General features: G+C 41.2%; 2 protein-coding genes across 21 annotated transcripts in view; one reads left to right on the forward strand and one right to left on the reverse strand.

The window, feature by feature from the left end:
- Nucleotides 1-267: 267 nt before the first annotated feature.
- Nucleotides 268-3,546, reverse strand: s1pr4 (sphingosine-1-phosphate receptor 4). Its single transcript, XM_043222654.1, has 2 exons — nt 3,211-3,546; nt 268-2,012 (listed from the first exon to the last, which is right to left on the reverse strand). The coding sequence occupies exons 1-2, from the start codon at nt 3,438-3,440 to the stop codon at nt 722-724; spliced, it is 1,521 nt and encodes a 506-aa protein (XP_043078589.1). The 5' UTR covers nt 3,441-3,546; the 3' UTR covers nt 268-721.
- A 1,989-nt stretch (nt 3,547-5,535) lies between these two features.
- Nucleotides 5,536-13,864, forward strand: part of LOC122327293 (unconventional myosin-IXb) — a 39,381-nt gene continuing 31,052 nt past the window's right edge. For 8 of the 20 annotated variants that reach the window (XR_006247629.1, XR_006247630.1, XM_043222530.1 and 5 more), the window contains exon 1: nt 5,537-5,944. The gene's annotated coding sequence lies outside the window, so the exon portion shown is untranslated. Of the gene's footprint in view, nt 5,945-13,864 lie in introns of all 20 variants that reach the window. The other 12 variants (XM_043222531.1, XM_043222533.1, XM_043222532.1 and 9 more) reach the window with 4 other exon arrangements.

Below are 13,864 nucleotides of genomic sequence, written 5' to 3' on the forward strand. Positions count from 1 at the left end.
CTCTTTAGTGAACGCTGAGTGGATTTCAAAACGCGGGTTTTGAAAGTATTGTGTCATATGAAGTTCTGAAATCTGAAATACTTTGGCAAGAGAATATTATTTTATGTATATTGTGTAATACGGTATGTATTATTCATCACGTTTTGATGCGTTTCAAATGAAGACACCTAATGCTCTTTGAAGTACTAAAGCGAGCTGCGTTGAAGAAATCTGTATGATGTCTCCCTCTTGTGTTCAGACAGAATCCTCAAGAAACCTCACACTATCAACGATAATCAATACTCTCTTTATTTCCTTCACAAACATATGACAAAATAAACCATTTCCATGAAAACGTTTCAAAAGTGCATGTTTAACATATAAAAAATTTGAATATGAAAATATACTTTTTAAATTATAACATTCGTACATTCATATAGGAAACATCAACAGAAGGCATTTTGCATTTGAGTATTGTACAGTTCTGATTGCTTTCCTTTGCATTCGGCTCAAACGTTGTACAGAGATTCAAGTTACATTTTTTTTTAATGGTTTTTATGTTTTTGTTGCACAGCTGCTCACTTTTACAGTTTTTTCAGCATTTGTCCATCAGCATTGAAACTCACATCTGCTGACTTCTGACCCACAAAGAGTGAAACGCCCCCAGAATCCACAACGATGGTGTGTTTTGAGGAGGTGCAGTTCCTGTGGCGAAGGTGAAACTCACCTTGCCCATCGCGGCTTAACAGCTCGATGCAGATAAACAAGAAGTGGTGGAGCTGAGGCGTGTTTTTTTGCCGTTCTTGAGTTCAGGCTGAGGGCTGGTGCTAAGGTTTCGTACCTTGCTGAAGCTGTTGCGCAGACTGCTATGTCGACTCCCGGAGGTGCTGGACGTCTCCTTGGACATGAAGGTCTTGGGGTCGCACAGCCCCGCCTTCAGACAGCAGCAGCACAGGAGCTTTGCGATGGCTTTACGCAGCTCCAAGCTGCCCAACGAGTAGATGATCGGGTTCATGGCTGAGTTGAGCACGGCCATGGCGATGACCCATTCGGGATTGAAGAGCGTGCTGCAATTGCGAGAGTAGCAGAAGAAGTCCACCAAGAGAAGGATGAACAAAGGCCCCCAGCACACCATGAAGACTCCAACGATGGAGATGACGGCTTTCAGGAGGCGCAGCGAGCGCTTTTGGCTGCGTATGGATATGGTCTCAGCGCTACCCCGGACGTGGCAGTAGATTGCGAAATAGAGAGCGCCGATTGTCAGCAGGATTATGAAGAAGATGACCAGAGCGAACAAGATGTAGCTCTTGGAGTAGAGCGGGAGCAGCGTGGAGCAGCTCCTTAGATCGCAAACGCAGTTCCAGCCCATCAGCGGAAGGAATCCGATTACGAGCGCTGTTACCCAGCAGAGCAGCACCATTATGTAGATTCGGTAAGTCTTTGTAGCGGTTTTCTGGTGGACGGGCTTCATCATGGTGGCGTAGCGCTCCACTGCGATCAAGAGCAGGCTGAAAATGGACGCCGCCAAGGCTACAAACAGAAGTCCTTCGCGGAATAGCCACAGAACCGGGCTCAGCCTGAAGGTGCGGTCGCCAGACATGCAGATGTTAACCACGTAGGCGGTTCCTGTCAGCAAGTCGCTCAGCGCGATGTTGGCGATGCAGATGAATATCCAGCGACGCCGCAGACGGACTCCGAACAGCACGGCCAGCAGCACCATGAGGTTCTCCAAGATGATGAAGATGCTGAAGCACAGGAACAGGACGGTGACGGCGCTCACGCTCTTCTTGGAGGGCTTGCGATGTTGGAGGCGTCCGGTGAAGTTGTAATGCTCCAGGATGAGACTGCTGCTGGTGCTGTTGTAGATGTCGGGACAGGAAGAGGCTGAGCTGAAAGAACGCAGGACCTCCATGGTGTGAGAAGCTGGAAGGGAGTTGAATCTCACTGGGTTCGATTCGGTCTTCGATGCAATCGGACTCCAGGCAATCAGACTCCGGCTTCTCAGGAATACCCACGCCCTCTTTCGGAGTGACCTGATGGGAAAACAATTTGACAAAGTCAATTAATCATTGTTGAGGTCTGAATGAAATAAAAATCAAAGATTTTAAATTGTGTGCTCTTAAAGATTAGGATTCCAACAATACCACAGAACAGGGGTCTCAAACTCAATTCCTGGATGCTCTGCATAGTTTAGTTTCAACCAGCTCCAATTCTCAGGTTTCTAGTGATCTTGAAGACCTTGGTTTGCTGGATCATGCATGTTAGCTAAACAGTGCCGAGCTGTGGACCTCAGGAGTTGAGTTTGAGACCCTTGCCATAGAAGAACCGTTTTAGTTCCCCAAAGAACCCTTTAATGAACAGTCCTTTAAAAAAAAGTTTGAAGGACATTTAAAACAATCTAAAGAACTTAAGACAATGGAACTTTAAAGACATTTGAAAGATTCCATGAATGTTGAAGGTTCTTCATGGAACAATGTCAATAAATCAATAAGGAACCTATTTTTAGGAGCGTATGCCAAATGAGGGACATCATGTTAGGTACAGTCATCGTCCCAAAGGCGATGGCATTTAAACGTTCATTTTTTACTTCGCTATCATGTGGTTGACAAAATCCATCTTGCTTTAAAATTGATTTCACATTACAGGGACCGTCCCTCTGGCAGAAACTGTCTTGCTCAAATGCACAATGGTGTCATCTCAGTAGTTGCTATTTGCGGTGCATCGGTTACCTTATTTTCAACCACTAGATTGCACCACCACCCACAAAATACAGAATAACAACAAGAATTCTAAATAATTATTCAAATATCATAAATGCGCATACATTTTATTTGTTTGTTTTGTTAACGCTTCATGAGTTTGACCTACTTTAATCTCTGCATGTGTAAAGTACATTTAAATATCTCTAGTTTCACTACCGCACTTGTGGTTTGGAGGGTTTAAAGAGCCAGCGTGACCCTGCGAAACGTAGTAAATGCAGTGAATGAATGAATGAATAAATAAATAAACATTTAAAATTTTAAATAAAAAAATCAATCATTTTAAATACAAACTTGCAAGTTTAATTTAAGCTAAATAATTTCTAAATAATCTAAATAATGTTTTTTTCAAATACTACTAAATAGTTCATAATAAACGTAATAAAAATAACAATTATAAAAATACATACATTTATGTTTTTTTATATGCATATAAAAACAAATGACAATTTGCTGGTGCATCTTAACTCACCTCTTATTAGTGATGCTGATGATGGTATTGAGCCATGCTCTGATGCAGAAAGCTAGAGCGCTGGCTCTCTGAACGATTATATAGTGCAGTAACAAGGAAGGAAGCCTTCTTGCAGACATTCGACACACCCAGTGGAGAAAAATTCTACACTTTCTAAAATGCACAATTGTGACATCTTCCCAGAAAAAGTGTACAAATCTTGGATTGCCGTGTGAAAAATCGTGTTGCATTGTAAACCAATATCGCACACATTGGAGAAGATCTTTTCCTCTGCGTGAATGCTAAACACGCAGTGAATTAATAATCAATCATATATATATATATAAATTATAATAAAAATTGTATTAAATTAAAATACAACACTTTTAAAAAATCCTAAAATATAAACTATACTATAAATGCATGTATATAAAAAATAAAAATGATTATAGTGTGATTATAATATATTTTACACCTCAATAAATGGACAGTAAAAGATCTAATGACGCAGGAAGTAATTGCTGGCCCATTTCTAGCCAGCACGTGACACAGTAGTAAAAAGATTTTGCAAGACCCTTTAAACACAGCTGATGCCACCCGGCAATTCTTTCGACAACCCTGAAGTTGCTAGAACTGATATTTCTCCGAAGCCAGTCAGCAAACAGGAAGACCCAATGACCTAGTAAAGTGGCCTCCTCCCTTACTGTTTTCAGTTCACCTCATCCAGCTGGGTGGAAACACACATGTGTTTCTTTCGCTGTCTCAGTGAAGACGTTGCACAGACTTTCTATCACCTAACCCAACACCCAAACCCAAAAAGGTTCAAAGAAAAACGTGTTTTGTAAGACTTTTTTGATCTAGTAAGCACCAGTAAAATGTCCTCATTGGTGGGTTGCATGTGCAACTATTCATCAAAGGGTTAATTTCACCTGCAAACCTTATTAAGGTCGAAAGCATTAAGGGTTTTTTTTACTTGAGGCCAGTCAAGGGTGAAAACGCTCCGATTTTGTCCCTTTTTGTCTATGCATCGATTCTCATCGAAAAGGGTTTGGAATAAACCAGAGAGGACTTACCAAGTTTCCTTTCCTAATTTTTGTTTTGTTTTATACTGCTTTGTAAATGTTGGGCTGAGATAACACAGGGGGGTTGCTTCTGACTTTACCACATCCTGAGGTACGAAGCAACACCCTTCACAGTTACCAACGCCCTTTCGACACTTGTGCGCAACGAAAATAAAAAAAAGTGCTATCGCACGACGCCACAAAAAAGCAAAACTGTGTCACTGGAGATCTTGAACGCGCAAGCAGAAACCGAACCTGCGTGACAAGTTAGACGTTCACGGATTCCTGGAGGAAGCTGCAAACCACACAAAATGCTTTTTATGGGTGTTTTCATCTTTAAATCTACATAAACGTTTGGATCAAATGAATGAATTTAGCCGAGCTTCTCATAATGGCAAAAACCGTCTGAAGTGGAGATGTTTGAGATGATACATCATCCCATGAATATAAGAGTCAGTAGAAATGATAAACTTAGTTTTTAATTCACCCCGCATCGTCTCCCATACCTCAATTAGTTATTTTAGAGTTTTCAGTGTTTTGCTTTTAAATTTAAAATGTGCGAAATATAACAATAAAGAGTACGTGAAGATCGGTCCTTGAAAATGTAGGTCGTTCTTCTTCGCACGTCTTCAATCAAGCTATTTTTTGGTCTGGCCGGGTTGTTCGGGACATCTGATTTCGCACTGACATCTAGCTGTGGTTTCATGTCGTTACATTTAAAGTTTTTCTTTTAAAGACGAGCTGTACTACTTATATTCGACCGCAAGGGTTTGCTCTTCGCGCACTTTTCCCAGACGGACAGCACGGGATTGCGCTTTAGTGCAAAAAGTGAAATAACGCATTGACCTTCGGGACATCCAAGATGTAAACGAGTTTGTTTTTTCGTCAGATTTGGAGAAACTAATGGATCCTCTGGCAGTGAACGGGTGCCGTCAGAATAAGAGTAGAAGAGCTGATAAAACCATCTCCGTAGTCCAGAAGTAATCTGTCAATTAATGTATTTTGAATGCAGATTATGCTTTTTTGGAGAATCAAATCCTTTATTGAGTTTTTTAACCAACTTAACCATCCCTTTTGGTGAAAAATAACATTTAGTCACTGCGGAAAGCAATTCTACGACTAGAATAACTTAAGTTTTAACTGAAAAGGGCTGTGATGTTCCTACTCTCGTTCTGACGGCACCCGTTCACCGCAATGGATCTGTTACGAACTATGTTGCGTTTCTCCAGGTCTCCACGCGCAGAAACAAACCCATCTGCACCCTGGGCGACCCGAGGGGCGGACATTTTCAGCAAACGCTCTGTTTTGGCCGAACTAGCGCTTTGAGGAGCAGCGACCCTGCGGCCGGACTACTTTTTTCATCCGCGGGGTGTCGCTGTTCAGCATCTGTTCGCACGAGACAAGTTTTTCCTCACTGCGCGGTCGCACGGATCTCCGGCACAAAGCTCGCAGACCGCATTCACCGTGTCCGCGCGTCCTCTCCGGACTCGTATCCGCGCGCTATGTTTTTAAAGCGGCCCCGGGGGTGGAAATAAACCTGTCCGGATGAATCTGACGAAGAGGCGATCTCTCGGGTGAAGAGGCGGAGCCGCACACGCGTACGCGCAAACACACGGAGACAACCGAGCAGCTGCCGCGTTTATTAACTTATTAAACATGAGAGGCTTCGTTCGGCGCACCACGCGCACACCACGGTGAGTGTTTTTTTATCGTTTCATTTATTCGAGTCGCTTTTAAGCTTCGCGCGTGGAAACTTTCCGGCCGGCTGGAAGTCAAAGGGCTTTTGTTTCGACCCCCCCACACCACCACCACCCCAAAAACGACATTTATAATCTAAAATGGGTGAGTTTTACCTCGGAGAAACATCGTTTTAGCTCGGAGCCGACTCAGAGTCGAGCTAGCAAAAGATAAAAGACACGCTCGCGGCGAAGACGCTCAAAATAAAACGAACTTCCCGGATTGAGCTTTTGTTCGACTCTTAGAACGCGTCCAGCTACAATGTAACTTTTCGTCTTTCATTTCCCGCCTCCTTCTGGTGGTTCGTTCTAAATGTCGTCCTCGTTTATGATTTATGATCTGTAGACAATCTCGATAAATTAATGGAAGCGCTGTAAACGCCGTCGGGATCTCTGGGTTGAACCTCCTCCTACTTGTTGCGTTGAGCTTCATTGTGTTGTCATAAGTCATCGTACAATGGGATATTTGGTAATGGGTCACATTTGGGTTTATGGACGCATAAAGCTTTGAGAGTTCGCATATTACCACCATAAAGCAAAAACGCAACGCACAGCCCAGTAAGTCATTGGAAAAACCAATGGGATGGCGGTCACCACTTTCCTGGTGTTCAGGACTGGCCGTTTTTTCCAACTCTTGACTGGCTTCTGTCCTGCTACCGTCCGCGTTGAACGGCCACGGAAAAACCCCATCATCATCAAGAACAGAAACTTGACAGGAAGCGAGAAGTAATTTCGACGCGTCATGTGTCGGCGCTGAAGGTTTTTCTGTTTGTGAGACAACCGAAGAGACCTCAACGCGAAACGCATCCACGTTCCTGGCCTGGCTTTGGGACGATTCACTCCAAAGAGAGAGATGTTCGCCTTCACGCTCGTTTGGAGGTCGTCTCCTCGCTGTAGCGTCAGACGTGAAATCGATCTCATTCATGGGAGCTACGTGTCGACATTAATGCCTTGCTCTTTTTGTAACGCGAACGGTATAATAGAGGGGATGGGTTCACATTGAGAGACTGTGACTGTGGCTGGGAGACGTGAACAGGAAGTTGATAGTCGCTGATGAATGCAGACCTAGTCATAGGAAATTCAGGTTGCCAGGAGAGTTAGACGGTTGGGTGTCCCTGCCCTATTTACTCTCTCTCACTCGTTCTTTTTTTTTTCTGTCTCTATTTTGAAGCCTTATTGTGAAGTTGAGAGGGAGGCCCACAAAGCTTTTTTTGTTGCACCATATGTGCGCTGACGTACGACTGAAAGGGAACCACTGAATGAGAGACCTGGAAGTAGGGCTGGGCGATACGGCTTTACAAATATCACAATGTTTTACAGCCTTTCATGATAGCTGAGATGCATCTCGAATGTAATGCGTTTGCTCTTATTTGGCTTAAGTATGTTGTTTTTGGTCTTTAACCAGAGGAATGGTCAACTCAAGCAAACGGTACGAAATAAAGGCTCAGTGAATTGAGTTTTGTTCATTTAGGTTATATTCACAGTATTTTGTTTAGTAAAGCTATACATTTTAGCTAAATAAAGCCAACTTTTTTTTTATTACATTTCATATACATGTAAATGTTTATGGCTTATTTTACTTTTTTAAATATTTATTTTTCAATATTTAAAGTCAGTTCCAAAAAAAAGGCATCTTTTTCAATTTTTTTCATGTACAAAAAAAAAATAAAATAAATATATATATATATATATATATATATATATATATATATATGTATATATATATATATATATATATATATATATATATACAGTATTTTTTCAACATTTATTTGTAAAATTGGTTAAAAAATATTTTTTTCGGCCTTCAACAATGTTGGCAATCCTTGCAAAAATAAATCTAAAGGCTATATTATTATTATTATTATTTGCATATATTTTTTGTGCATCTTATTGTACAAAAACCTGACATTTGTGACCATTTTTGCAATCGAGTCTATGGGGATGCAGTTGCTTAAACGCCCAAAACCCCCACGAAATGCTAATGCAACATTTTATTACTAAATATTAAAAAGATGCTAGATTAAACCCATTTTTGCTCTGCGAGAACTTGTAGAACGTTCTTCTCAAATATGCGTTGAATCATCAGAATATTGACTGGACGTTCCCAGTCCTACATTTAAGGCCTAGTTCTATTTTTTTTTTTTTTTTTTTTTCCTGCAGCGGATGAACATGAAGCCTCTGGTTTCGTGTTCGTCCACTAATGAGTATTGACGAGCAGATGGCAAGAATTAGATCCGTTTTCCCCTACGCGAGGTTCACAGAAGCCGCCTTCCTCTCAAAAACCTGCAAGATGTGCAGATGGCAGCGGAATGCTTCCCTAATTCACCGAAACATCCGCCATGATCCGGTCACTCATCTGTTTCGCTGCGGCGAAGGCAGGCTTTTAATCTTAGAAGGTGCCCCAAAGTGGCCTGACAGCGCCGCGTCAAGGGCGAGCGAGGAGAAAGATGAAAGGCGCCTTGAGAGCATCGAGAGAGTCTGCGGCGCGGGGCTCGAGATGACGCACGCGCGGTAGGAGCGGACGGAAATCGTTAAAGCGCCCCTGGCAGGCTCTCCGCGTCCAACGCGCGCGCTCCATCCCAGTTTATAAATAACTGTAATTATAGAGCGCGCCGAGAAACGAGTCTGGTCGGAGTCTGACACGCATTCGGGTGCCGTTTTAACCCCTTCCAAACGAAGGTGGACCGGTTTTGGTTTGCGCGACGGGTTTTTATTGGTCAACGCGCCCTGGAGGAGGCCGAGAGTGTTAGGTCGTTCGACGTCCCGTTGATCTCGTGCCGGAGGTGGCCCGTCTGGCCTGGAGCGGAAAGTGGATGGAAAGTGGCCGCACTGTTGACTTTTGCTCGATTCGCGACGCCGTTTGTTTAGCGAGGGAGCAAACATTGCGCCGTTCTCCTCTCCTTCTGATGTAAATACGCCGCAGGAGGTTTAAGTTTGAGGAATGGGCCGTCGATGATCGCCAACTTTGACCTAAATAAAGGTGTTTTTTTAAACTGACATCTATTTATGCATGTGTAAGCGTATATTTATACATCTCCAGGCATATTTCCAACAAAAATCAATTGAATTTCACACCAAATAATAATTGGTTTTAATTTCATATAAATATTTTATTTGCCACTTAAAACTAGATTTTGCCCCTTTGTCAGTAAGATTTTTTTCTTTTTTTACTTATTTAAAACACAGTAAAAATTGATATACTTCTTTATTTTCCTGTGTATTTGTCCGAATAAGCATTTTTACGTAAACATCGTTACACCGAATGACAACGTAGCATTATTTCAAACACACTCAGACTTTTTAAATCTCCAAAAACGTATTTAAAAAAAGTTCAATGTGCGTTCCGTGGAAATAAAATCACTTTCGTGATTTCTTTGACGTCTTTGAAGTATATAAGACCTTGGCTTTCATCCATCCATGCCTTTATTTAGCAAAGATGCATTAAATGGTTTCTAAAGTGACCGTAAAGACGTTCGTAAGTTTCCTTTTCAAATCAATGTCGCTCTTTTGGTCTTTCAATGCACCGAAGAATCCTGAAAAATTAAACCGTGATACAGCTTTCGCAAAAATATCCAGAAATGTTTCTAGAGTAGCAAATCATGACGACACTGAAAGCTGGATTAATGATGCTGATCACAGGAATAAATTACGTTTTGCATTAAAAATATTACCAACCCCAAACTCTAAAAACGCGTCGCATGCAAAACCGTTTTTCCGTTCTAATCATTCGAGAAAGCATCGACCCTTAACGGTCAGAATGACGCTTTTTGGTCTTCTTTTGTCGTTTTCCCATGCCGAACGCCACACAGGCAAAAATAAGTCATAGAGGCGAGGCGAAGCTGACGTGACATTCCTTTTGGATATGCCAGCTAATCCCAGAGCTCGTGTAATGACTGCGAGCGCCGGACCAACAGAAACATTCAGTGATTGGAAAGCGCTTAAAGAGCCAAACGGAGTCTGGAGCTGTAATATCGGGAGATTTAGGAGGAGCGGTTAACGTCTTCAAGATGTTTTCAGAGCGGAGGACGTGATGCAGCCCAGGCTTCTGTTCGACGACGACTTGGAAGCTAATTGGCGGTCGAAAACGCCATATCACGTTTTTCTTGCGCCTAGGAATGCACGAAACATCAAATGCTCCCGCATGGCTTCGCGTTTAAGATGCAGGTTCCGCTTTCTTTGGATCGTGATTAGCGATTCCCCTCGGACAGCGGTGACCTTCGGGGTTGGAAATGTAAGGTTATCCCGGTCTGACGTCATGCGGTTCTTATGGAGCCTGTATATCTGGCTGCTGCTCGCTAACCATCCGCATGTTTTTTGTCAAGGTTGTATACAAGGATTCTGCCCCGGGGCGTTTAGGAGGCCCGTGTTTTCTCTGGCACGTCCAGAAAAGCCGTTCGCATGGCGGCCGGGTCGATAAAAGTTAAAACGACCACTGGATCAGAGCATCTAATGCTACGAGTCGACGCAAAGACTCATTTTGAGCGATTTGCGGCTTAAAGGAGCGACGAACAGAGCTGTTTGTAGTTTTATCCGTTCGACCGAGTGGAAGGCGGTTTAAGTGCGTGAGAAATTTGTTTAGAAACAAGCAAGCAAAAAAAAAAAAAAAAAAAGCTAATTTATTTGGCCCTAAAACAAATTAGCATTTGTTACTTTGCGCTATTTTTGTAGTTTTTAATATTTAGGGTTATAGTAATATTAGATGTTGAGTCTTTTGATACATTTTTAAATAATGATTAAAAAAAGTTTCAATACATAATGCTATTAAAAATAATCTGTGTGTAGTCAAATGGTTAATCATGATTATTATTATATTATTAAAAATATATAAGAAAAACGTTTTTATAGTATTTTATAGTAATATATATTACATATAATATAAATATATATATGCAAAAATATATATATATATATATATATTAATATATTTTTTTTTTTTTTTTTTTGGGTGTGATTAAACACTATTCATCTTGTGACTGCACCAAATAAAATGTGATATTTTAAAGTTACGGCAAAGTGTAAAATTTGTATATGTCACAATTTCACCCTAAAAAAACTTTAAAATTATTTTTTTAACTATGTTATGTTTAAATATATCTTTTATTTTTATTCTTTTAACTTATGGATTAAGAAGAGAACCTGGACTTTTGTTAATGAGCTTTAAAGAAAGTAAAATATCATTGGTCATTTTTACGTGTGCAACGCTAAATCAAGTAACACAAAACTCTAGTTTGTAGCACAGACTGCATTGAAGATTGATGTGCATCTTTGTATCCACTTTCTGGGTTTGTTTTTGTGCTCTGAGCTGGTATGGGGTTTTTTTGGGTGCTTGTTCCAGTGATGAACTGCAGTAGGATGCTGAAACTAAACCTGGAGCACATGTGCCGCCGCAGGAGGTCTGGGCCGCTGAGATCGTGTCCCGCTGTGGAAACTACTGCCGATGTTTTATTGAGCTCCACTCGGGCTGGTGTTGAATTCTCAAAGGAGTTGGAGGGCTTTCTTGACTCACTTCTGCCTCTTTAATTTATACAAGCTTGCTTTTGTGAGACTGAAGCATAAACTGAGCTAAAACGGGCTTTTAGGTCTTTGTTTCTTAAAGGAGTAGTTCAACCAAAAATACCAAATTTGCTCAGATGTGAAGTGGATCAAAAAAGTTGATTAGTTTTCAGGACAAGAACGCATTTTGGGTTTCAGACAACATCGATGAAGCCACTTAAAATGACTACTGTAGAGTTTTTTTCATAAGATTGGTAGCAGAAGTGTAGCGTTTTATCACTTGAGTGCTCTGCAGTGAATGGGTGCCGTCAGAATGAGAGTCCTAACAGCTGATAAAAATCTCAAAATAATCCACACCGCTTCCTCCAGTGATAAAGTCCAATCTCCTTTGTTCATCTCGCTTTAAAACATCTCAGTTTAAAGCTGTTTTGGATTGTTTGATCTGCACAAATTTCTTTCCGCGTTCAGTGTCAATTTTTAACTTTTTTTTTGGAGTCGTATTTTTGCCAGAAGACTCTTTGAAATGAAAAATGCTTTAGGTAGAGTAAAAATGCATCTTTAAATTGGAGTAGATATTAATTAATGGACTGGAATCGTGTGGATTGTTGTGATGTCTTTTTTTCAGCTGTTTGGACTCTCATTCTGACGGCACCCATTCACATCCGTTGGTGAGCAAGTTATGTAGTGCTATATTTCTTAATCCGTCGAAAAAACAGTCCTCGGAATCTAGTTTTCTGCAAACTTTCACGTTCGTCAAGGTTTCCTTTAAGCCGCGCCACGTTTCAGATGCTTTAAAGCAAAAAAAAGTGTAAAATGCGGTAACTTGAAGGTCGCTGTGAACCAAAGCTTCTGCAAACTGCATAATGTAAATGTAGTTAATACTGCTTTGTTCAGACCGTAAAATCCCACAGATGCGTGTTGAAGAGTCATATCTAGACACCTGTGGGTGGTTTCGTGACTCTTGCGTGTTCATTCTGATGGAAAAGCGTTCAACCTAGGCTTAAAAAGGCAGGAATCCGCATCCACCAGACGTGGATGGAGGTGTTGTCCGCAGGGAATCCCGCCGAGGTCTGTCTTTCCTCGGCCCACGCGTCTGCTAAAAGACTTGCTTCCTAAATGGAGGCCGATATTAAAACAAAAGCCCCGTTTCTGTTTCAGCCTTTCATTCATGACGTCTCCAGCTGCATCTGTGCTCCATAAAGAACCTGTGACTGATTTACCTCATGGGTTTTTCTCCCCCTTCTCTTCTCTTCCCCCGGGAGCTCGGCCAACTCTCGTGTATCTCTATCTGAGGGAAGTGTTGAAGGAGGCCTCGGCACAGAAACACCAGGATCTGGCTCTCGAGGAGACTCAGAAATCACAAAAGAGGCCAGAACGTTTGTTTCGGTGCCAGTCGGTTGAGCTTCCTCTGAGAAAACCGTCGCGAGGGACCATCCCGGTGATCTTTTGAAATCAAGTAACGGTTTTGGTCGAGGTTTTCATGGTTCACTGGTGGTTTGTTCTAGTCCATGTCAGTGAATTCGAGTCTTTAGCTTAAAAACGGCTTCATAAAAATGAGAACAACGTCTCAGATTTGTTACAGAACTCTTTTCTTTGGAAACATGAACTTCTGCTCTTGTTTTCTGAAGAGGAAGTGTTTTTTATTATTCTTAGATATACTTGGTACATTTGTAAATTTATCTTGTTTTTAAGAATTTTTTTGATATTTTGGCTGAATAACGAGACAAAGATTCCAACTAAGTATCCATTACAGAAAAGTATATGTAAAAGATTTGATTATCAATTAAAGTTTACCTAATGTTAAGGTGTTCTGTGCATATTTATGAGTGTTGTGGCATTAGCCTAGCAACATGCTAGTGCTAGACTCTATTGTAGTTCGATGTAGAGCACTATTTGTGTCAGTGTTGTTGTCTTTGTTCCAAATAGGTTCCATTTCAGTTCGAATGTTCCTTATGCAAGCAGCTCAGTATTTTCACTTTCTTCTTTCCTTCAGTGGAGTTTCATGTTTTTTTCTCTCTCTGTCTTGAGTTCTTCATGGAGAAAGAGTTAACCTGGCTGGTCTATTTCGGGCCAGCTCAAAATGAGGCATAATGATGATGCTGTTTTTGTGGTTACTGACTTTTATGCATGCCTTGGAGTTTTATTGATTCTGGTTATGGTCAACGTCCAAGTCAGGAGGATGGCCTACTTTCACCCATCTGAGAAACCAGGCTGGAAAAGTTTAAACGCTTCCACTCTTCATTTTGCAAGTTTTTAGGCTCACATTTAGCCATTTTTTACCAGCATATTCAGCTAGTATTTTTTTTTAATCTACTCTCTGTAACTTTTAACTGCTAGTTTATAAAATATAGTTTTAGATATTTATATCTTACCTTTGTGTTA

Source organism: Puntigrus tetrazona, chromosome 22, assembly GCF_018831695.1.
Source record: "Puntigrus tetrazona isolate hp1 chromosome 22, ASM1883169v1, whole genome shotgun sequence".
Lineage (NCBI taxonomy): Eukaryota > Metazoa > Chordata > Actinopteri > Cypriniformes > Cyprinidae > Puntigrus > Puntigrus tetrazona.

Bases quoted from the DNA above. Each gene is read 5' to 3' on its own strand.
- s1pr4 (XM_043222654.1), bottom strand. From the start codon at position 3,440: ATGCAACACGATTTTTCACACGGCAATCCAAGATTTGTACACTTTTTC. The intron at 2,013-3,210 runs GTGAGTTAAGAT...TTTTCCCATCAG, and splicing joins ATCAGCATCACTAATAAGAG to GTCACTCCGAAAGAGGGCGT.